Source organism: Bubalus bubalis, chromosome 10, assembly GCF_019923935.1.
Source record: "Bubalus bubalis isolate 160015118507 breed Murrah chromosome 10, NDDB_SH_1, whole genome shotgun sequence".
NCBI classification, from domain to species: Eukaryota; Metazoa; Chordata; class Mammalia; order Artiodactyla; family Bovidae; genus Bubalus; species Bubalus bubalis.
In genome coordinates this window covers 15,684,620-15,708,982 of record NC_059166.1, presented here as the reverse complement: position 1 = coordinate 15,708,982, position 24,363 = coordinate 15,684,620, and the positions used below count along the sequence as shown (strand labels likewise).

Genomic DNA, 24,363 nt, shown 5'->3' with positions numbered 1-24,363 from the left:
ATTTTTTTCCAGATCATTAAGTTTTCTGTGAATGAGATATAAAAATGCTCAACCCTGGGTAGGCTGCCTGGGAGTGTGGTTTGTGGGGTGTCACCGCCGGAGGTGGCGTTTCTATGATGATGACTTTTTCTGAGTGCCTTTTGTGTGTAGTACCATCTTTATCATTCACTATTTGATGAGTTTATCACATGCTGAGTTTCTTATGGGGAAGAAATGTTGTCCTTTTTGGCAAAAATTGAGTTCACCAACTTGGTATGCTTGTGAAGTGAAAGTCCTTCAGTCTTGTCCGACTCTTTGTAACCCATGGACTGTAGCTCACCAGGCTCCTCTGTCCATGGAATTCTCCAGGCAGGAATACTGGAGTGGGTGATACTTGAGGTGGCTTTAAAAAATTGGTTCAGATAATCCTAATGGAATGCTCCTAATGGAATGCTAAATGTTGGAAGGACTGTCTAATTTTTAGAGCAACTTTAGGTAGCTGGGTTGATTGCTTCCTGAGTTACTTTTATTACAATGTTGATATGAAGGATGTGACAAATTATGGTACTTTTTCCTGGTTAAAACAAAGTATGCAGAAAATATTAAACTCCAAAGCTTTAATCAAAACAAATAACCATTTTATAGTAGAAGTGAAAATTAAAAAGGAATTTTAGCTGTCTTTTTAAAAATAATTTTATTTATTTATTTATTTATTTTTGGCATTGCTGGGTCTTCCTTGCTGTGATGGCTTGGATTTTCTCTAGTTGGGGCGAGTAGGGGCTACTCTCGGGTTGCGGTGTGCGGGCTTTTCAGTTCGGTAGCATCTCTTTTTGTGCGGGTCCCGGGCTCTAGAGCACAGACTCAATAGTTGTGGCACACAGGCTTAGTTGCTCCTTGGCTTGTGGGATCTTCCCGGATCAGGGATGGAACCCATGTCGCCTGCCTTGGCAGGCAGATTCTTTATCACCAAGCCACCAGGGAAGCACCCCCTCCTTTTTTTTTTCCCTCTTCAAGTTATTTTACCGAAGAAGATTTGCGATCAATATTCTTTAAATAGCTGGTCAGAATCTTGAAAAGCAATGTAGACTTTTAAAATTAGCATTCAGGATTGATTGACTAGCAAAAGGTTTCTTGTCACTTAGGCACTGCTCATTTAAATAATGTAGGAGAAAGTTACTCTTGGCTTCTTTAGTGAGAAGGCCTTAATGTAAGAATGTATTTCAGTTTCACAATTAATAGTATTTGGGCAGGGTTGATGACATTTTTAATAGGAATTGGACAGGTTTGATGACATTTTTGTAGAACGCTTAGGAATGAGTTTTCATTTTGTGAAGGAGGGGAAAGCTGTCACCTAATACTGACCATTATTGTCCCCTCCCCAGACCTTGTGCACCTCTCTCCTGAAATGAATACAACAAACTTTGAAGCAGGAGATGATTGATTATTCACATCACATGCTATTGCCTTTCCTGAAGTCTTTCCCTCACATTGTGTTAGCAGTGGCCTTGGTTTAAAAATGTAGAAAATAAAACTCCTTGCTCCCAATGCAAGGGGCATGGGTTCCAGCCCCAGTCAAGGAACTAAGATCCCACTTGCCATGTGGCATGACCAAAAAAATGAAGTAATTAGCCTCCAATTAAAATAAATAAGTTTATATTAAAAAATACTAGAAAATAAGTAATTGAATGTGACGATGATGAAATAGGTATCATCTTTCTACCCATATATCAGTGATATGGTAGCAAAAAAAAAAGACTGTTTTGAATTAGGAAAATATCTTTCCTGTTTTCCCTAACTTACACACATTATTGAGACTAAATGGAGAATATCATGAGGAATTAAGGCAACAGTATTATTGATCTCTAAAGTAGAGTGGGAAGACTCCTCCCGTATCACACCAGTTCTCGATTATTGATAATGCATATCTTTATGCAAATCATTTTATAGGATTAAAAAAATACCCCCCCCCCCACACACACACACACACATGGCTGCTTCTCTCTGCCAAGGGGACTTGTGAGACATGAAATTAATTACCTCACAACTCTGGCTCAGTAACTGCCTTGTACCGTGTACCCACTCTAGTGGCTATTATCATTGTTTCCCACAATAATCCTGCAAAAGGTGGTTACCTATAATCCCCTTTTTATCATGAAACCTCATTTTCTCTTGGTGTTCCCAGCTACTACGAAGCACAGCTGTGGAGTCATTTATAAAGGACCTCTTCCTCTCGTAAAGGATGATACTGGTTTTGTGATGCGCACAATTTCACACGCCAGCTCAGATGTAAAAGGGACCAGGCAATGTCAGTATCCAAGCCTGTATGCTCCTGTACTGGCCTTTGCTTCTCTGAGTTTTAAACCCAGTTACACATCTCCTGGAGGCTTTTGTGGTTGACGAGCATTAGAACAAGGGGAGTTGGTTTGGTGTGTAAGATATAAGGGATGGATTTAGAATGTGGAGAATTCCTGGAGAAATTCCAGGACAATGCTGCAAATCGTGGGGGAAAGCTAACCAGTTCCAGATGTCACAGCAAGCAGTCCTGAAGTGCTCGGGGACTGCACAGAGCTGGTTATACTAAACCAAAAAAAAAAAAATTTGATGTTATAACTGTATTCGAGATGCACTTTTCCTCTGATAAACACAGTGAAGTTTGGATAAAAACATTAACATTTTGTAATCTATAATATGACATATTCCTTAAAAGTTTTTTTTTCTTCTAAACCTCTGAAGTAAAAGAAAATAAGTCATATTTTCATCACTTAATCACTGAGTATTTGGAAGAGTAAGAAAAGAAAGTCGATCCTGCAGATTTTGGACTCATAACTGGTTCTTGCATTTTCTGGAGATTGGGATGGGAGGTGTCTGTGTGGGGATTAGGGCAGGGGACTGGATCTTTAAACCTTTTGGGATCAGGGACCCTTTGAATCTTGAGAGGTGGGGGATTATATTTTTACAAGAAAAATGTATATTTGCTCATACTCATCATAGACCTCTTGTGAGTGATTTTACAAATTGGGATTGACTGGGTATTTATCAGCAGATAAACAGAGTTTGGTAGAAGATGACACCAGAATAGGAAAAGCTTGGACAATTCTCTGCCAAAGTTGAATTTCTATCCAGGAAATGCTTTCAAATTTGGGTTTCTTTTGACATTACTAAAGATACAACTATTCATATATTTTCAAGTTTATTTCACTTCACTAATGTTCAGTCGCCTTTTCTTTTAAGCCTTGGAAGGGTTTATTAAACTGTTCAAACTATTAAGCAACTCAGATTATTATTGTCACAGATTTGAGGTATTGTCCTAGAAAGTAGTAACTGAGGCTAGTTTATACTTTTAAAAATTAAAATGCAGTGGCAGAAGGGTGCACGACCAGCTGCCACTTTTCTTCTCCATTTCACTTTCCACACTGTTTTCTTTAAGGGGATCTTTCATGCGTCTTAGAAAAACCTAGCAACAAACAAAAAGCTTACTCAAGTCTTTGTTTTGACAAGATAGCTTCAGAAACTGTACCATCACTTCACCTGGGACCTCCCTTTATCCTTCTTGCATCTATAAAGCTATACATTCACCCTAAGGAAGCTTCTCCTAGGCCATATGCAGAGGTGTCTCAGACAGGAAAGAATCTGCCTGCAATGCAGAATATGCAGGTTCAATCCCTGGGTTGGGAAGATCCCCAGGAGAAGGAAATGGCAACCCACTTGCGTACTCTTGCCTGGAGAATCCCATGGACAGAGGAGCCTAGTGAGCTACAGTCTATGGGGTCACAAAGAGTCAGACATGACTGAGCGACTAACACTTTCAAGTGAGTTAAAGCACTTTCTACATCATTTTTTAAATCATCTTTTTCTTTTCCAAGTAATGTTTCCAGGATATTGACACTGTCTCACGAAGACATATGACTAGAATCTTCTCCCAGGAAAGAAGAATAGAAATATTTTATTTTTATGCCAGTGTTTACTTAAGAAGCAAGACTTGTATGATGTTGCTTCCCCAAGTGCCTTTAGTGGAAAAACACGTTGACACACACCATGTAACTGCTAAGACTGTGTTTAGCGTGCTGCTGATCAGTGTGTGGATCAGGAAGGACTGTAGTCTTTCCTCACCCTTTGAAGTGACTGGGGTGGGACCACTGATGAGCAGGACTGCATGAAGATGAAAGTATCTCCCAATCCTGCCTCCCAGAGCCCTTCCCCATTGACACTCGGACCAACTCCTTTCCCCAACCTTTTGACCATCTTTGATGCCCAGTGACAATGTGGAGTTTCTAGGTGAACCGTAGCATCACCGAATATGTGAGCACCTTGTTTGGGTTTTATGGACATTCAAGAGACTTTCAGTATTAATAGCAGCATTCTGCAAAATGGCTGGATAATTCAGCATTCCGCAGGAGGGACAGTTATGCATTGTATCAGAAAGGCTCAGCCTAAAACCAGTTATCCTGTGGAAGGACTTTTTGGGTGCCAAGAAAGTACATTTCCAAATCAGTGGTGCTTATATAATCAAGCTTTTTTGATTTTCCTCTTCCTATACCATTGGACAAATCTAAAGGCAGACCGTAATTCCATAGGGAGCTGATGTCAAATTAGACCAGGGGAGGACTTCCCTGGTGGCCTAGGGATTAAGGATCTGCCTGCCAATGCAGGGGAAACGGCTTCGATCCCTGATCCAGAAAGATCCCATGTGCTGTGGAGCGACTAAGCCCCAGTGCCACAACTACTGAAGCCCGAGCACCTAGAGCTGGGGCTCTGCAACCAGAGAAAGCCAGTGCCCAGTAAGGAAGACCCAGTGCAACCAAAAAATAAATTCGAAAAAATTCGAGCAGAGGAGATTTTGAAGTCATATAACAGTGAATGTATTAATGGGGGGGGAAAGGAAATGTGTTAATGAAATGCTTGTTAGTGTGGTCATGAGTAGATTCTGCCATGCTCTGCCCAAATAGGTGGACACTGGGTCTTTCCTGGAAGCTGCCACCGCCGCCCCCCCCACCGCCCCCATCACAATCTGCCTCCTGTCACTTGGCAGCTTCCCTGACTCCCAAGATCAAAGCTGCTGGCTTGGTCCCTTCTCTCTGCCACCCCACATTTTTGGGCTATTCTTTTACGTGTGTAACAGCCACCTGGTTTGCTGACCAAGCTAAGATCTTGGAACTCACTCAGAACCTGCATGCAGACTAGAGGTGTTTCTCATAGAAACACCTTTGAGGAGCTATCTGCTAACCACGAACTGGAAGGTGGGCGTGACGTTTGACAGTCTCCCAACCTCCACCTTTAGCCTGAACCTGGGAAATGTGAGATGCTGCTGCTGGATACTGTGTAGATTTGGGGGCTGGGAAAGCAGGGAGGGTGAGGAAGGGAGGTCCACACAGGAAGAAAGGCTTGGTCACGTATGATCCTTCAGTTGGTCCAAAATGGGGTAGAAAGATCTAGATCTTTTCATGGTGCAAATAAAAAGAACAGGTAGGGAGCTAATTCAGAATGCCCCTCGAAGTCCTTGTGTCGGGCGTCAAAGAGATAAAAACAGGTGCAATGTGGCATTCGACTTCGCAGAACTTTAAAGAGCAGCTGAACTTGATGTATTGATGGTTTCCATAGCATCTTGGGGTCCTGAAGGTCTATGAGTGTTTCAGGGCTTCCGGTTCTGGAGAGCTGAAGGCTGCTCACACTGCCCTCTTCTGTTCAAAAGCTCCTTCCTGGGTTTGGACAATGACTTTATACACATGAGTGCAATAAGGAAAAATGGAACCAACAGAAATTGTCTAAAAACAAGGAGACATAAAAATGCAACCATTTGAAGACTATTAAATAATTTATCCAGAAGAAGATACAGATATTAATAGCGATTATCACTGGACATTCCCTCGTGGCTCAGATAATGAGCCACCATCCCCTGGTGGTAAAGAATCTGCCTGCAATGTAGGAGACCTGGGTTCGATCCCTGGTCAGGAAGATCCCCTGGAGAAGGGAATGGCAACCCACTCCAGTATTCTCACCTAGAGAATTCCATGGCCTCGGGAGCCTGGCAGGCTTCAGCCTGTGGGGTTGTGAAGAGTCAGACACAATTGAGCGACTAACACTTTGAACAGTTACTGCTGGACGTTGTCTTATGGATGTTACTCCCAATTTTCTGTATTTTTAAATCTTCAATAATTTATATAGATGACTATTGGAATTGGTAAAAAGTAATTAAAACTTCTGTTCTGAGGAAAACAATAAAGCAAAAAAAAAGCCATTCTAATGGCTTTTATTTTATTTTTATTAGAGACAGCCGACTGATGTGTGACCCTCCTAACTAGCCTTTTCAGGGAGTAGTTCAGGGCACCCATGTTATAGGTGAGGACGCTGAGGACAGAAACTTCAAGAATTGTGCCTAAAGACCCAGTGCTAGTAAGTGGTACAGCTGAAATGGGAACACCAGTCTGCTCCAGAACTTCTGGCCTTTGATCTCCTTCCTTTCTACCTGAATTCTGTCTCTTCTTTGAGAGGTGGGAGAAGAATTTGGTGGTCACTTAATCATTGATAAAAATTTGTATTACGGTATATCGCGTGAGGCAAAGAGCCGGGAGTGTGAACCATTACCCTCTCCATTTTTGTTTTATTTTTATTAGTCATCTGCACTTGTTTATTCTTCTGAGTGTTTAAAACAACGTAGAGAAAGTAACAATTAAAAATAGTTCAGGGCACGTCATGTACCTTTTACCTAAATTCACCTCTTAACATTTTGTCTCATTTGCTTATTTACTCTTTTCGTCTATGTTGGAAAACAAAATAAGGAAAAAATTGCATACAGCGGCTTCGCTGGCTCAGTGGTAAAGAATCCACCTGCCAACGAAGGCAACACGAGTTCGATCCCTGGTCTGGGAGGATCTCACATGCCTTGGAGCGACTCAGGCTGCAAGCCATAACTATTGAGCCTGTGCTTCGAACAAGAGAAACCACCACAAAGAAAAGCCCTCACAACAACTAGAGAGAGGTTTTCGCAGCAATAAAGATCCAGCAAACCTCCCCCCCCAAAAAATACAAGGACTTCCCTGGTATTCCAGTGGTTAAGACTCCAAGCTCCCAATGCAGGTGGCCTGGGTTTGATCCCTAGTCAGGGAGCTAGATCCCACACGCCACAACTAAGGATCCCACATGCTGCAACTAAGACCCAGAGCAGCCAGAGAAATATTTTCCTTAAAGCAGCATCCAGGTTCCTGTTAAGTCTTACGTAGGTATGAGATGTGAAGCTTTCTGAACCATTTGAGAGTAAGTTACACACAGCATGGTTCTTCACTCCTAAACGCTTCAGCACGTATCCCCTAAGAATAGAGATATTTCCTGTAGTAACCTTAATACCGTTATCAATGTCAGATATTTGCATTATCACAAGACTTATACAGTCTGCCAATCTTGTCAGTTATTTAATAATGTCCCCTTTAGCATTACAAGAGCCAGCCTCAGGTATGATGTCATCATCTCTTTGGCCTCTTTTAATCTGGAACATTTGTGTAGCCTTTGTCTTTTAGATATTGACATGTTCAAAGCATGTAGTTCTCCCGTTTCTACCACCCACATTTTGTGTGTGTTTTCTGTTAATTGAATTTAGGTTGTGCATCCTTTGCCACACGTGACATTGTGTCTACCTCAGGGTATTGTAGACAGTGTCCATCTGTCCCTCATAGGTTGATGTTAAGTTGTCCAATTTCTCCATCCTTTCAACTATTAGGCATGTAAATATCCTAACTCTCCCCACCCCCACCCATTTAGCTCCTGCTGATTCTTCCTTTATCCAGTCTTTACCTTGACAAAGTGACGAAATGATGGTCAGGTGATCTTTAAATTTTTTTTTTTAATTGAAGTAGAGTTGATGTACAAGATGACATAAGTTACAGGCCTGCTCAGGTGATCTTTTGAACCATTATCTGGGTCAGAAGAGTCAGTAGGATACATGTGTTCTTTCTTATTTTAAACCATGACCATAACCATGAAAAAAACTGCTTATTATTCTGAAATAGAATTTGAACTGCTGTCCACATCAGACATACAGCAGTAGTTTCTTTAGATGTTCAGTTCAGTTCAGTTCAGTTCAGTCGCTCAGTTGTGTCCAACTCTTCACAACGCCATGAATCACAGCACGCCAGGCCTCCCTGTCCATCACCAACTCCTGGAGTTCACTCAATCTCAAGTCCATGGAGTCGGTGATGCCATCCAGCCATCTCATCCTCTGTCGTCCCCTTCTCCTCCTGCCCCCAATCCCTTCCAGCATCAGAGTCTTTTCCAATGAGTCAACTCTTTGAATGAGGTGGCCAAAGTATTGGAGTTTCAGCTTTAGCATCAGTCCTTCCAATGAACACCCAGGGCTGATCTCCTTTAAAGTGGACTGGTTGGATCTCCTTGCAGTCCAAGGGACTCTCAAGAGTCTTCTCCAACACCACAGCTCAAAAGCATCAATTCTTCGACGCTCAGCTTTCTTCACAGTCCAACTCTCACATCCATACATGACCACTGGAAAAACCATAGCCTTGACTAGACAGACCTTTGTTGGCATGTCTAAATACTTTTTCTTATCATAAGTGGCATCTATAAATTATAACACTTATAATGACATATGGAGAATAAGAATTTTAATGCTTTGAAAGTTCATGGGGTTTATTTTTCTTTTAGAAAGACTAAATAAATAAATAAAAAACAAACTCTGGGGACTTCCCTAGTGGTCCAGTGGCTAAGACTCCATGTTCCCAATGCAGGGGATTCAGGTTTAATCCTTGGTCAGGGAACTTGATCCCACATGCTGAAACTGAGTTTTCAGGCCAAAACTAAAAATAAAAAAAAAATTAAAGACAAACTTCATTATTTTGTAAAAAATAATAAATAAACAATATTTTATATTATTGTTGTAATATATACAATATATATTTTTTACAATAATATTGTAAAAAATAATAATAATTTCTTAGAGCAGCCTTAGGTTCACAGCAGTGATGAGTGGAAAGTACAGAGGGTATCTGTACACTCCTTATCCCCCACCCAAGCATAGTCCCTCCCGTTATCAACATCCCTCACCAGAGGGGGCATTTGTTACCATCCTCGGCCTGCTTGGCATCATCATAACCCAGAGTCCTTCGTTTACATTAGGTTCTCTCTTGGTGTGTACATTCTGTGGGTTTGAACAAATATATGATAAAGTGCATCTACCATTGGAGTATCATGTAGAATAGTTTCACTGTCCTAAGAAAGTCCTCTGTGCTCTGCCCGTTCATCCCACCCTCCTCCCCACCTCTGGCAGCAGTGATCTTTTTATTGTCTCCACAAATGGGCCTTTCCCAGAATGTCACACAGTTGGAATTGTACAGTGTGTAGCTTTTCAGATTGGCTTCTTTCACTTAGTTATATGCACTTATTAAGGTTCCTCCATGTCTTCATTTGCTAGCTCATTTGCTATTCAGCTCGTTAGTGCTGAATAATATTTTATTGCCTGGATATACTAGCTTATTTATCCATTTACTTAATGAAGAACATCTTGGTTGCTTCCAGGTTTTTGCAGTTAGGAATAAAGCTGCTAGAAATGCCCACCGGCAGGTTCTTGTATGAACATGGTTGCAACTCATACCAAATGTGGATATGAGTAAATACCAAGGATATTTGGGTAAAAACCAAGAAGCAGGATTTCTGGATCAAATGGTAAGAGCATGTTTAATTTTTCAAGACACTGCCCCGCTGTCTTCCAAACTGGCTGTACCGTTTTGCATTTCCCACAACCATTTTTGAAGTCAGTTTATTCCCCTGTAAACCAGTTGGTCTTTTCCAATGAGTCGGCTCTTCATATCAAGTGGCCAAAGCATGGAAAAGATTGAGGGCAGGAGGAGAAGGGGGCAGCAGAGGATGAGATGGTTAGATAGCATCACCAACTCAGTGGACATGAATTTGAGCAAACTCCAGGAGATAGTGAAGGACAAGGAAGCCTGGCATGCTGCAGTCCATGGGGTCACCGAGTGGGACACAATTTAGCCACTGAACAAACAAAACCAGTTGGAGGGATCAGGTGACCTCTACCTTTCAGCTCTAAGGCTTTATGATTGGAAATGATAGCTTGGTAATGGGAACCTGCGCGAGGTCCTCACTTTTGATTTTAATACTCAGGAAATTAAAGCACTTACCACCAAAGCAGAGACATTACTCTGCCAACAAAGGCCCATCTTGTCAAGGCTATGGTTTTTCCAGTAGTCATGTATGGATGTGAGAAGTGGACTGTGAAGAAAGCTGAGCGCCGAAGAATTGATGCTTTTGAACTGTGGTGTTGGAGAAGACTCTTGAGAGTCTCTTGGACTGCAAGGAGATCCAACCAGTCTATCCTAAAGGAGATCAGCCCTGGGTGTTCATTGGAAGGACTGATGCTGCAGCTGAAACTCCAATCCTTTGGCCACCTGATGCGAAGAGCTGACTCATTTTTAAAGACCCTGATGCTGGGAAAGATTGAGGGCGGGAAGAGAAGGGGACAACAGAGGATGAGATGGTTAGATGGCATCACTGACTCAATGGACATGAGTTTGCGTAAACTCTGGGAGTTGGTGATGCACAGGGAGGCCTGGCGTGCTGTGGTCCGTGGGGTCGTGAAGAGTCGGACACGACTGAGCGACTGAACTGAACCACCAAACCAACCCATGAAGGGATGCCTGCCACACCCCAGGCCTCTGTTAGGCAGTGTGGGTTTTGTATCAACTACTGGAAGGCATATAGTATGGATAAGAGAGGGGGGTGGTTCAGGAATGCAGCGGCAGTGAGGTTTGGGCGCCTCTGGCTGGGGAGATCTGGCAGGTTTTCGGTGTGTGCTTGAGTTTGTTTTGAGTGTGTTTAGATTGGAGGAGGGATCCCCGGTGTGGGTGATAGTCGGGGGTTGGGGTGGCCCCTCGCAGGCTGGCGAGGAGGCTGCGTCCTCTGTGACGCACAAGGCGGCCCCCAGGGGGCGCCCTCGTCAGCGGCGCGGCCCGGGGTCGGCCGCCAGTCTCCATCCAGCGATGGGGCAGCCGGGGGCAGACGGCTGGGCCTCCGGGGCCTCTGTCGGCCTGCCCCTGCCTGCCAGCGGCGCGCGCCATGCCCTGGTGGAGCAGCCTCTGCTGTGAGTAGCGCGCGCCCCGCGCCCCCAGTGGCGGTTCGCCCGGCGTCCAGCCGGCGGGATCACGTGGAGCGCCCTGCGACGGGACGGTTAGAGGGGTGTCTGGGTTTCCAGCCTTCCTCTTTGCTTCGATCAAACCGCTGACCCGGGAGCGCGCAGTGGTGGTGGTGGAGGGGGTGGTGTTAGGAAGGGACACCCCAGGATGCCTGCATGCCCAGGGCTACAGGACCATCTTCTCGGCTCCATTGGGTTTGCCGAGGCCCCCGAGGGGCAGGGCTTCCTCTGGGGCCGGTGGAACAGGCGCCCAAACCCTCCGCTCCCACAGCCAGCGTCTAAATTGGAGAGTGAAAAACAATCGCAGCGTGAGGGAGGCCCCGGGCTGCAGGTTGATTCTTGCCAGAAAGGGGCACCTCCCGGAAGACAAGGACAGAGAAGAAATGGTGGTGAAGATTGGGATAAAGACTGTGCGGCGTGGGGTCCCCTGGGAAGGTCTTTGTCTGGGAGGTGGGCGGGAGGCGAAGTAGAAAAGGATACAGGCCTCCTCTCCAAAAAAATCACAAGTTGCCCCCACTGGAGAGCTCGGAGGCAGCTGAGCGAACCTGGGGATGCTGAACAGGATGGAAGGGGCCTTGCTTGCCACTTGGGCTGCCGCACGTGGAGTGATGGCCAAGAAATACCAAACGAGCTTGTGAAAATGGATCTAGGTTTCACTCCCAGTTGAGTGGGCAGCCACGTGGTCACACGTGGTTTGAGTCTGGTTCCAGACCTCTGAGTTGCAAGCCTGAGATCAAAGTTGGCTTATTTTTTACTGGAATATAGTTGATTTACAATGTTGTGTTGGTTTCAGGTGTACAGCAAAGCAAATCATTTACACATATATGTATCCAGTGAAAATTTTTTTCAAGTTGGCTAATGTGTTAGAACATAATTGAAGCCTTGGCTGGCAGGCTAGGTAGTTTGGATTATCCTATAGGTCCTGGAATCCTTAGGAAATTTTGAAACCTTACCTTCTTGATGTGATCAGAGCGGGGTAGTTTAGGGAATGGGGCCTCTGTAAGGACTGTACAGGTCCAGCTGGGGCGGAAGGCAAGTGGAGTTTGGTTTGTCCAGCCTTGAGCAGAAAGCACAGAGGTACCATCTGGGTCCTCAGGGGCCCTGCCCAATCTGGAAGATTGTTCTGACAATAGTAGTTCCTAGGATCACTTAGGTCAAAAGAGACTGCAGACCAGTTAGGATTTCTAAAAATTTCCTGTGATCCTAAAGACTCTTCTTTTTTACTGGGTTTCAGCCATATATCACTCCAACAAGAACACGTGAATATTGCTAGGCTATACCAGAACCTTCAACAGCGATTTTGTTCTGCCAGTTGGCTGCTGTCCTTCTTTGCCTCCCCAAGTTTTGACTGTAAACATTCCAGTCATCCCAGAGTTTTATAAGAAGTGTTTCGGATTGAAATGCAGATTAGAAGCATGGAGTGGGGAAGTAGGGCAGAAATGATGTGTATAACACCTGCTGTCTCCCACTTTGTTAGTAGTAGTCTCTGCATTTTTTAATGGTTTCTGGAGAGGTTAGTAATAAGTATTTTTACCTCACTCTTGCTGGCAGGAAAGTTATATGTGCATGCGTTGCTAGTAAAATTATAGTAGAATAGAGTTTATTATTGGGGTTTGACTTTTTCCTCCAGTATATTTCCAGTGATACCATCCACCTTTTAAAAAAAGAAGGTCACATCTCTTGTGTTGCATTCAAAGCGTTTGCAGAAAGTTCTCTTGTGAGTATGCTTTTATAATAGGGAAAATTTGTATAGTAGTTCATGGAAATCTACTTAACTTCAAGAATTTTTAGACTTAAGAGCTGGTTTATAATAGGAACAAATGAAAACTTAGAGCATTTTCTTATTTCAGAAAATTATACATACTTTTAAAAAAATAATGGGGAGAGAGAAGATTCTGACTTAAAAGAATGTCAGGGTTGGGTATGCTGGACAGTCTGTCACGTATGTCTGGATTTTTCTCTCTCTTGGGATATTTGCCTCAATATTTAATGTGGGCTGTAATTTTTCCTTTATTTATAAAATCTAAAGTTGGTCACCAATGTGTATTTCCAAGTGATTTTTTTATCACCCAGGGAGCTTTTCCCCCCAAATTTATTTATGAAAAAAATTTTAAGGTATTATAATTAACATTTACCATCTTGCCTAATCATACCTCCATCCCTCCATCCATTCATGAATCCATCCTTTTTTTTAAAAAATTATTTATTTATTTATTGGGTCTTCTTTGATGCGTGGGCTTTTCTCTAGTTGCAGCAAGTGGGGGCTCTTCTCTAGTTGCGGTGCATGGGCTTCTCATTGAGGTGGCTTCTTTTGTTATGGAGCCTGGGCTCCAGGGCATGCAGGCTTCAGTAGTTGAGGTTCCAGGACTCCACAGTTGCAGCTTCCAGGCTCTAGAGCACAGACTCAATAGTTGAGGCACACGGGCTCGATTGCTCCATGGCCTGTGGGCTGTTCCCGAACCAGGGATCAAACCTGTGTCTCCTGCACTGGCAGGCAGATTCTTTACCCCTGAGCCCCATGGAAACCCACAGCTTACTTCTTTTTTATGCATTTCAAAGTAAGTTGCAGGTATCAGTAGGCTTCACTCCTGAACACTTCAAGTATGCATGTCATTAACTAGAGTTTAGGATTTGTTTCTTAAAGTGATTCTTTTTCTTAAGAAAAAGAAAAGGAAAAACTACCCGTTAGGAAGAGCACTTGAAATTAATCAAATTCATTTGTCTTCCTAAACGGTCTATCTAAAATGTTCAGTTTGGGGAGTTACCTGGTAGCCTAGAGGTTGGGATTCAGGCTTTCATTGCCTTGGCCTAGGTTCAGTACCTGGTTGGGGAACTGAGATCCTACCTGTGTGGTGCAGCAAAAAGAAAAAAAAAAAAAATTTAATAGTTAAGATGTTCAGTTCGGTTTTATTTTTGTTTTTTTGTTTTTTTAATGCTGCTTTAGATTCTGACTGATATCAATGAGAAAAGGTGAGAATTGCCTGATACTCAAAACTCCTACAGAGACAACCGCAGCACTCTGACAAGGCCCCACCCACCCCTGTTGTGCATGGTTAGGGCTAGAGCACCTCCTTGGTATCTCTCCTTCCTCTCAGCAGAAGCAGCAGCCCAGATGATCAGGGCTCCGATCATTATCTGGGACTATCCAAAAAACCTGGTCATGTTAGAAAAGAAAAAGCAAGGGGAAAAAAGAAGGGTAAGGTGTGTGCGGCCGTGTGTGCTTAGTCACAAAGTCGTGTCCTCCCACTCTTTGCAACCCCATGGACTGAAGCCCACCAGGCTTCTCTGTCCATGGAATTTTGCAGGCAAGAATACTGGAATGGGTTGCCACTTCCTTCTCCAGGGGATCTTCCCAACCCAGGGACTGAACCCAGGTCTCCCGCACTGCAGGCAAATTCTTTACCAGCTGAGTTACCCAGGAAGCCCCTAGGGTTTAGCACATATGGCACAGTATAAAGCATGTTCAAACAGGACTCTGGTCTTTACTTGGGTGGTTCTTAGGACAGTTTTTCACTGAATTTTCTAGGCTTCACTTTGAAAATCAAACCCAATAAATACTCCAATGGCAATTTGTAGACATAGGTTAGTAATATTTCACATAAAGAATAAAATTATTTTCATGGAAAAATAAGATGTTGTAAATTGGATGATGGATTTGGAGATGCAAATTGTTCCTGTATTTCCAAAGAATTTCTGTGTTTCAAGTACTTATTGCTATGTTCCAAGCACTAGTATCTAAACTGGTTAAATATATTGTTACAACATTATTAGGACCTTTTTGTGTGTCAATTTTAATTGACGTTCAGTTCAGTTCAGTTGCTCAGCTGTGTCTGACTCTTTGCGACCCCATGGACTGAAGTACACCAGGCTTCCCTGTCCTTCACCATCTCCCAGAGCATGCTCAAACTCATATCCATTGAGTCAGTGATACCATCTAACCATCTCATCCTCTGTTGTCCCCTTCTCCTCCTGCCTTCAATCTTTCCCAGCATCAGGGTCTTTTCCAGTGAGTCAGTTCTTCACATCAGGTGGCCAAAGTATTGGAGCTTCAGCTTCAGCATGAGTCCTTCCAATGAATATTCAGGATGGATTTCCTTTAGGATGGACTGGTTGGATCGCCTTGCAGTCCAAGGGACTGTCAAGAGTCTTCTCCAACACCACAGTTAAAAGCATCAGTTCTTCAGCACTCATCTTTCTTTATAGTCCAACTCTCACATCCATACGTGACTACTGGAAAAACCATAACTTTGACTAGATGGACCTTTGTTGGCAAAGTAATGTCTCTGCTTTTTAATCTGTAGTCTAGGGTCATAGCTTTTCTTCCAAGGAGCAAGCATCTTTTAATTTCATGGCTGCAGTCACCATCTGCAGTGATTTTGGAGGCCCCCCCCTCCAAAAAAAATAAAGTAGTACTAAGTAGAAAAGCAAACAATAGCAATACTAAGTAGAAAATTTTAAAAATTTGGACAAGTAAAACTAAAGTATATTACATGCTCATCCTCCAGAAGTCATATGTGAACGGTGTGTGTGTGTGTGTGTGTGAGAGAGAGAGAGACAGACAGAGTTTTTAAACCAAAGTGGGGTCGTAGTATATAGACTGTTTGGTAGCCTGTTTTTCTTTTTCAGTAAGAATTTCTACCCTTTCATTTCAGTTCATTTCGGTAAAAATGCATCGCCTCGAATCTCAAATCATTCTCCCAAGAAGATCCAGGAGTGTCACTGAGCTGACTTGCTCTAACAAATATCCAACTGAAGTCCACGCCTGGCATCTCTGGTTGTTAGGTTTCTTAATTTTTTAGATTTAGCACATCCCACCCTTTATTAAATCGCATTGACTAGCTTCTTTAACCCCCAATGTTTTAGAATATAAACCTACAGAAAATATAGAATAAGCACCCCTATACACATGACCAAAGTCACCATTCACTGATGTTTTATCTCATGCTCTTTCTTCCTCTCTCTCCTCTTCTCCCAACCCCCTCATTCTCTCTCCTTAGTCTATTTGAAAGTTATTTGTAGACATCCTTTTGTATTTATGTTTGATTTTTGTCTTTTGCGACATTGATATTTCAGTCCAGGCTAGTTATTTTATAGAATGTTCTTCATTGTGGGCTGTTGTCTGACTATTTTCACATGATTTTTTTCTGTTAAACATTTTTGTCAGAAGTACTATGTAGGTGACTTACTGGCCTTCTCAGTGCCTCATATCAGGAAGCATGACAACAGTTTTATCCTTTTATTGGGATGTTAATTCTGATGGCTTGGTTATGGCAGTGCCTGGAAGATTTCTCCATTGTAAAGGAAGTTGTTCCTTTTGAAATGAAGTCACCTGTGTGTTGATACTCTAAAACTGTAGGTGTGCTGACAACCTTTCACCCAAAAGTTTTAGCATCTTTCGATCCTTGACTGAATGAGTTATTAGAATGGTGTTAGTAAATGTGATTTTTTTCCCCTAAGTCTGTTGACGAACAGCCAACTGGGCATACTCAAATAAGGCAAACGCTTAAGCTATAGCCAGTCAAATAATTTCCTTGCTTTGGTTTCAAACTTCATCTGTAAAAATGTTCCCCCTAACTCTTGTCTTTTCTAAAAAACATTTTTTAGTTATTTGGTCGTGCCTGATCTTAGTTGCAGCATGCAAGGTCTTCTTTGGGTCATGCCTGATCTTTTGTTGCAGCTCAGGACCCTCAGTGATGCTGTGGCCTCTTACCTATAACAAATTTTTTTTTTTTTTTTTTTTTTTTTGCTAGTTGAATTTGTTAACTTTCCCTCTAAAAGGAACAGAAAGAGCAGAGTAGTACCTTTGAACCTGAATTTTAAAAGATCATTTGAAAGCTGCCTAATCTGTTGAAATTTACAGATGCTGGTAAGACCATTACCTGATCTTGATCTTGGAATTGCTGGAATGTTATTTACTGGTCATGGTTTTTAAATATTTAATTTTTTTGAATTACAATCATGTCTATCTTTTTCTTCCCCACCACCCCCTCTTTCTGTTAATAGTTGGACAAAGAGAGTCTGAAGATGTGAGTGAAAGGGACTCAGACAAAGAGATGGCTGCTAACTCAGCGGTGGTTCAAGACATCACGAAGGAGGGAAAGGAGGAAATGCCTGAGATGATGGAACCAATCCCTGCCTTGGAAAGCAGCGTGGAAGAGCTGATGCAACCCCCTGAGCCCCAGGCTAACGACGTGGGATTTAAGAAGGTGTTCAAGTTTGTTGGCTTCAAATTCACCGTGAAAAAGGATAAAACCGAGAAGTCTGACAGCGTGCAGCTCCTCACCGTCAAGAAGGATGAAAGTGAAGGGGCAGGAGAGTCCGACGGGGCTGGTGACCACCCGGAGCCCAGCCGTGAGACGGGGGATGCAACACCCAAAGACGGTGAACTGAAACAGTCCACCGAGAAACCCGAAGAGGCGCCCCAACGTGAGCAGAGCTGCACGGAAATCTCCCTTCAGACCGAGTCTGGTCAAGCAGCTGAGGAAGGCAAAGATGAAGGAGAAGAGAAACAAGAGAAAGAAACCGCTAGACCTGCAGACTCCCCGACTAGTCCCGTGGCCAGCGAAACCGCCTCACCCTTTAGAAAATTCTTCACTCAAGGCTGGGCCGGCTGGCGCAAAAAGACCAGCTTCAGGAAGCCCCGGGAGGAGGAGCTGGAGGCTTCCGAGAAGAAAAAGGAACAGGAGCCAGAAAAAGCCGAAGAAAATGAGAAGATGGAAGAGCCCTGCGAGCAGCCACCTGCCCAGGAGGCTCCTGAGAGCACCCAGGATGCCAGGCTGTCGGCCGACTATGAAAAAGTGGAGCTGCCCTCTGAAGACCAAGTGCAGGCACCTCCTGAAGAGAAACCAGCCCCGTTAGCAACCGAAGTGTTTGATGAAAAGGTCGAGATTGTCGCCGAAGTCCACGTTAGCACTGTAGAGAAGGACCAGGAAGAGCCGAAAGCCGAAGCGGAAGAAACAGTGGAGCTCTTGCCGCCCGAAAAGTCGACCGAGACGAGCGCCGACCTTCAGGAAGCCGAGTCGGCCGAGATGCTGAAGACGGAGGAAGATGCGGGCGCCCTGAGCGGGGACCACTCCCAGGCAACCGAGCTCAGCGGGGACGCGAAATCGCCGTCCACGCCCCCCGAGGGCACCGTGAGGGAGGCCGAAATGCTGTCCTCGCAGGAGAGAATTAAGGTGCAGGGAAGCCCTTTGAAGAAACTATTCACGAGCACCGGCTTGAAAAAGCTCTCTGGAAAGAAACAGAAAGGGAAACGAGGTGGCGACGAGGAGTCCGGGGAGCAGCCCTCAGCCTCCTTGGATTCTCCCGACAGTCCAGACGAACCGAAGGGCGTTGAGAGCTCAGCCTCGTCTCCAGAAGAGCCCGAGGAGATCACCTGTCTGGAGAAAGGGGTGGCCGAGGCCCCGGGCCAGGATGGGGAGGCGGAGGAAGGGACCACTTCCGACGGGGAGAAGAAGAGGGAAGGTGGTGTCACCCCCTGGGCATCTTTCAAAAAGATGGTGACGCCCAAGAAACGCGTGCGAAGGCTCTCTGAAAGCGATAAGGAGGACGAGGCAGACAAAGTCAAAAGCGCCACCCTGTCCTCCACGGAGAGCGCGGCCTCCGAAGTGCAGGAAGAGGCCAAAGGGAACGGAGAGGAGCCGAAGCCCGAGGAGCCCAAGCGCAAGGTCGACACCTCCGTGTCCTGGGAAGCGCTGATTTGCGTGGGGTCATCCAAGAAGAGAGCCAGAAAAGCATCCTCTTCCGACGATGAAGCAGGGCCGAAACCTCTTGGAGGGGACAGCCAGAAAGCAGAGGAAGCTGGGAGGGACAAGGAGCCGGGCCCGGAGGCAGCCGCTGCCGGTTCCCAGGACCACGAGCAACCGCCGGGAAGCTCCTCACCCGAGCCGGCCGGCAGCCCATCCGAAGGGGAGGGCGTCTCCACCTGGGAAACCTTTAAAAGACTGGTCACCTCGAGAAAAAAATCGAAATCAAAATTGGAAGAGAGAAGCGAAGACTCTGTAGCTGGGTCTGGCGCAGAACATGCAGCCTCAGAGGCTGAGCCTGGGAAAGAAGAGTCCTGGGTTTCCATCCGGAAGTTTATTCCTGGGCGAAGGAAGAAAAGGCCAGATGGGAAGCAGGAGCCAGCTGCTGTCGAAGAGGCGGGGCCAGCGGAGGCCAACGAGGACGATGCGGACATCCCAGCCGTGGTCCCTCTGTCTGAATACGACGCGGTGGAAAGAGAGAAAACCGAAGCCCAGCAAGCCCCCAAGAGCCAGGAGGGGCCCGAGCAGAAGCAGGTGGATGTCGACGTGTCGGAGGAGCTCAGTAAGAGCCTGGTTCACACCGTGTCGGTGGCTGTCATGGATGGGACAAGGGCCATTACCAACATCGAAGAAAGGGCGCCCTCCTGGATCTCGGCTTCGGTGACAGAACCGCTGGAACAAGCCGAAGGTGAAGCCACACCACCAAGCGAGGAGGTGCTTGAAAGAGAAGTCGTCGCAGAGGAAACCCCCATCGTTACCAAAGCGCTGCCAGAGAGCCAGGAGGCAAGTGATGACACGATGGCCAGCGAGGTGGAATTAACCTCAGAAGCTGTGACAGCCGCTGAAACCACAGAGGCCTCTGGTGCAGAAGAGACCACTGACATGGTTTCGGCTGTCTCTCAGTTAACCGACTCTCCAGACACCACCGAGGAAGCGACACCAGTGCAAGAGGTGGAGGGAGGCGTGCCTGACGTGGAGGACCAGGCGAGAAGGACCCGAGAGGTGCTGCAGGCTGTTGCAGAAAAAGTTAGAGAAGAGTCACAGCTGCCAGATGACGCCATCCAGACAACCCAGAAAGAACAAGCAAAAATACTGGAGAAAGTGGAAGAGGCCGAGGAGGGTTCTCAGGCCCTAGATCTGAAGGAAGTGATGGATGGAGTATCCAAAGTGCTTGTCCAAGATACTGAAACTGAGACTTTGACACAGGAGAACGTGGTTGCAGAGGCCACCGCAGAAAGCTTGGGAGAAGTTCCTCCAGGCACAGACAGTGCAGAGGCCAGGGAGCTGGTGAGCACTTGTCTTGCTGAAACCGGGACTGGGGTAGAAGCAGAGACTGCCCTAGAGCAGGTTGTTGCTCCTGACTCAACTGAAACCCTCACGGACAGTGAGACCAACGGAAGCACCCCAGTAGCAGATCTTGACGCTTCAAATCTAAGCCAGCCAGACAAGATCATGGATGTCCGTGAAGATGGTGAAGTTCCAGCCGGCACTCAGTCCCAGGTTCCCGAAGGCGAGGTGCCTCCTGCACTGAAAGAGCTGCCTGCAGCATCTTCTGATTTTCAGCTGCAGGAGGAAAGGTCTTCAAAGATGGCAGAGGGTCTGGAACACACGGATGAAGAGGAGGGAACAGTGGAGACTGTAGCCATCCTTTCAACGACTGAGGTGATTCAAGAGACTGGCCAGTGCTCTGATGAGGAAGCCAAAGAAGAACCATCCATGGAAGGACTTACCTTGTCTGCCGACACAGAAATAACTGAGAAAAAGATAACTGCAGTTGTCCTTGAGGAGGACGTTACTAAGAAAGTTGAATTTCAAGAGAATGATAATATAGAACTCCAGAGTCCTGCTAAGTCTCTTCCAACCCCAGCAGAGAGAGAGATGGTAGTTGAAGGGAAAAGGGAGACAGTGCAAGTGGAGGCAACTGAAGGGAATGAAGAGAAACTTGAGCACGAACCAGCTGTGGCCGTATGTGAAGAGCTCAGTAAGCAACTGGTTCAGACAGTGAATGTCACCATCATCGATGGGGAAAAGGAAGTCGTCAGTTTTGAAGGAAGTTCTCCCCTGCTGGCTTCCGAGGAAGAGGCATGCACGGGAATCTCAGTTCAAAGCTCTGAGGCAGCATTAGCTCTGATAGCTGCAGCCGTGGAGGAGAAGGTCTTAGGAGAAGCTATCAAGATTGTAGAAACAACCGAGGCTTTGAAATCTGCAGAAGCTCATCTAGTACCGGAAGAAGAGTCCTCAGAAAAAGACGAAGAGTTTCCTGCCCAGCCTGGGGAAGATGTGGCATCCACAGGGACTGAGTCTCAAGCAGAATCAATACCGACAATAGTATCTATTACGCCTGGAAAAGGCATTGACGCTGACCTGGAAGGAGACGAAACCATATCACAGAAACAGGAGTTGGGTGGAGATGGCGAGCAGGTTGGTGGTCAGGAAGGCAGAGAGATCAACACAGGAGAGGAAGACGGCAAGGAGGAAAGTGAGATTTCGAAACTTGAGAAGGAGAGCTGCAGACTTGTACAGAGCGTGATTCAGACAGCCGTTGACCATTTGGGGAGTACAGAAGAAACGGCCACCGATGTCCAGACCCAGGCTCAACTGGCAGAAGCCGACAGCCAGGAAGCTGGGCAGAAAATGGAGAAAGAAGAAAGCAAACCTCAGGCCTGCCCGGTGGATGAAACACAAGCCGTAGAAGCCAAAGAGGAGTCCCCATTAAGCACCGGGGAACACGCGCATCTCAGTGTTTCCAAAGATGCGAATGAAGCTTCAGAGAAGGTGGCAGCCACTAGCATAGAAGGTTCCAGGGTAGACGACCAGCGGCTTGAAGAGGTAGCTCTCCCATCCCAGAAAAAGAGAGAAATCCTTGAAACAGAGTCTGTGCTGCAAGATGACGGCAGTGCCGGGTTTGGAGAAAGAAAGAAGTCACCATCTGAATCCCGAGAAGATGAAAAAGGTGATGCTGCCGGTGACCCTGGAAACCAAACCTCAACCCCAGAGGATGCTGAGGCCTCGGGAGGCTCAACCAAAGAGTCCCTAGATACAAATGGACCCAAACTGAAAGAGAAGGGAGACAGCCAGGAGGAAAAGGTGCAGAGCGAGTCGGAAAAAGAGATGAAAACACAAACACAGGAGACACAGAACCAAGAGAGAGATCTGGCAAAACCCGAACCCACGGAATCCTAAAACATCACGTGAGTAACTTTTTTTTTTTTTTTTAAGTAATTTCCCTCTTCACCCCCCGCACCCCCCATTCAGATGGCAGATTTGTTATGAGTTCAGGTAATGAGGATTTTATGCCGAACCTACATCTGGGGAAATAACCATCAACCAGACTAGGAGACCCAGGTTAGTTTCTTTTTTCTCATTGACATATTCATCAGTCATACTGGTGCCCTAAGAGTAGTGACTTCGTTTTACCGCCAGTGTGACTGCTTTCTAAGAAAATAAAGAGGCCTGTGTGTGTGCGCACAAGTGTGCGTTTGTGTATGTGTTTGGCCCGAGGACATAAAAACTATGTTGTGCTCACTCAGCACCATACCAGCTAGTTTGTTGCATTTTTAAAAAAATAACTAGAAGTCCAAAGTAGGTTTATACGCTGCTGCTTGAAATGTAATTTATAGCTCTCTGGGAAAAATATTGATTTCTTCCAACATAGTGACAAGCACTTTAAAAACATTTCCTATGCATATGAGAGCCTAACTACTGCTGTTTGGGTATGGGTTGGCCAAAAAGTTCGTTTGGGTTTTTCTGGAACATCTTATGGAAAAACCCGAACGAACTTTTTGGCCTACTCAGTAGCAAAGGACATTGTATTTGGACCCCTCACCATATTTGTTTCTTACGGAGTTCAGCCTACGGTTTGCACCAGGGTTCCCACTGGCCTCATCTCTCACAACTCTTAGTGCTATTGCAGAAATGAGAGAGGAAAAGCAGATTTCATTTACTTTTGATCCTAACTTCCTTCCACAGTTACACTTGTGTACTTGGAAGAGCAGAATGTGAAGACAAGTAGGGGAAGAAATCGAATGCTGCTGACGAAACCAGTCTTTCAGAACTTTGGAAGCCGAAGAACAGACATGTCAACTGCTCATTTCCCGAGAACCCCTGACAATCCTGAGGCTTCATCGGGAGCTATAGCCAGATAACATTTCCTCTCGTCAAGACCACACTGACATTTTCCCTCAGTACCATATAATGTTTCTGATTCAAGGTCCTCAATTCTTAGCCCGGAACTGGAGTTGGCAATTCTTGGGTCTGCTTCTCAAACTGGAGTATCGTTCTTTATGTATTTATATGTATGTTTCAAGTAACCCTCCTTCTGTATCTATTGTATATTTTTTTTTTCTTAACGTCTAAGGAAATGTACAGCGTAGTGCAATTCCTTTTGTATCACACATTATATGACGGGGCATGCGGCCACGGTGAAGCCTCGGGAAGCTTTCTGCTGCCGCAGTTACAGCCTTTGAAAACAGCTCTCTAGAAATAACATTCCTGATCAGAAGCTCCACCTCTTTTAAAATTCACTAAGGATTAGGTTACATGTTCAGTATCACTCTGAAATAGGTCCCTTTCCTATTATGCATAGTATGCTAAAAAGAAAAGATTTTTTTTTTTTTTTTTTGAGGGGTTGTGGGGGAGACATACAGAATGTCCCATTGTTGCTGGGAAATTTTTCTTCCTAGCCCCCGGGTGGAGGTTGGAAGGAAGTTTTTTTCAGGAGCAGATTAAGTTGGAGTCTTTTCTCCTAATTGTTACGGTTGTTTGGACGGATGCGTGTGCTTTCATTTTGAGGCAAAGTAGTGAAATGTTTTCACATTATCAAGAAAAGAATTGACTGCTTTTGAGTCGACCTTACATGCTGGACCCCCATTCACACACAGCACGAAATAAGTCAGAGTCTTTACAAATGGTATTTTGATAGATGCTGGATTGTTATCTGTGCCATATTTGTGCCCACTCTTTTAAGAACAATGTAGCATTATGTTCATTTGGATAAATTGTGATTTGACAACCTATTTCAATAAAACATTTGCTTCACTTAGATTTGCTGGATTTCTTAGATAATAGGAAGCCTGGGTCCTATGTTTACTGCATCGGAAAAGCAGAGAAGCTAGAACTTTCTAATGTCACTACACAGGGTCACTGCTTTACGTCGGTTTAAGTTTCAGATTAGGGGAAGTCAAGGGCAGAGAGGCTTCCGCTGAAATAAACCAGGAGCTTTTCAGATTGAAGGCACTGAAACAGTGCGACCATCTGCTGGTGCTTCCTGAAAAGGTTGGTTTTCTTTGTTAATATGTGTTAATGACAAATGTCTCTAGAAGGACATTTTAGGAAGGCTTAGCAGTAAGAATGCCTTGCCTAACAGGTGATCTTGGAAAAAATTCTTAAAGTATCAAAATGATTTCTAGTTCATGCTCATATACAAAAGATTCTGTCAGACAATTGCTACACACACAGAACCATCCCCTATCTACTGGAGAGTTGCTA

General features: G+C 45.0%; 1 protein-coding gene across 3 annotated transcripts in view; it reads left to right on the top strand.

The window, feature by feature from the left end:
• The window catches only part of AKAP12 (A-kinase anchoring protein 12), a 111,231-nt gene extending 87,314 nt beyond the window's left edge, over nt 1–23,917 (top strand). For 2 of the 3 annotated variants that reach the window (XM_025294364.3, XM_006080209.4), the window contains 2 exons: nt 17,135–22,067; nt 22,846–23,917. In XM_025294364.3, coding sequence (XP_025150149.3) covers nt 17,135–22,059 — 4,925 coding nt within the window. In that variant the 3' untranslated portion in view covers nt 22,060–22,067; nt 22,846–23,917. Of the gene's footprint in view, nt 1–9,498; nt 9,646–17,134; nt 22,068–22,845 lie in introns of those variants that run through there. The other variant, XM_044924098.2, reaches the window with a different exon arrangement.
• The last annotated feature ends 446 nt before the right edge of the window (nt 23,918–24,363 follow it).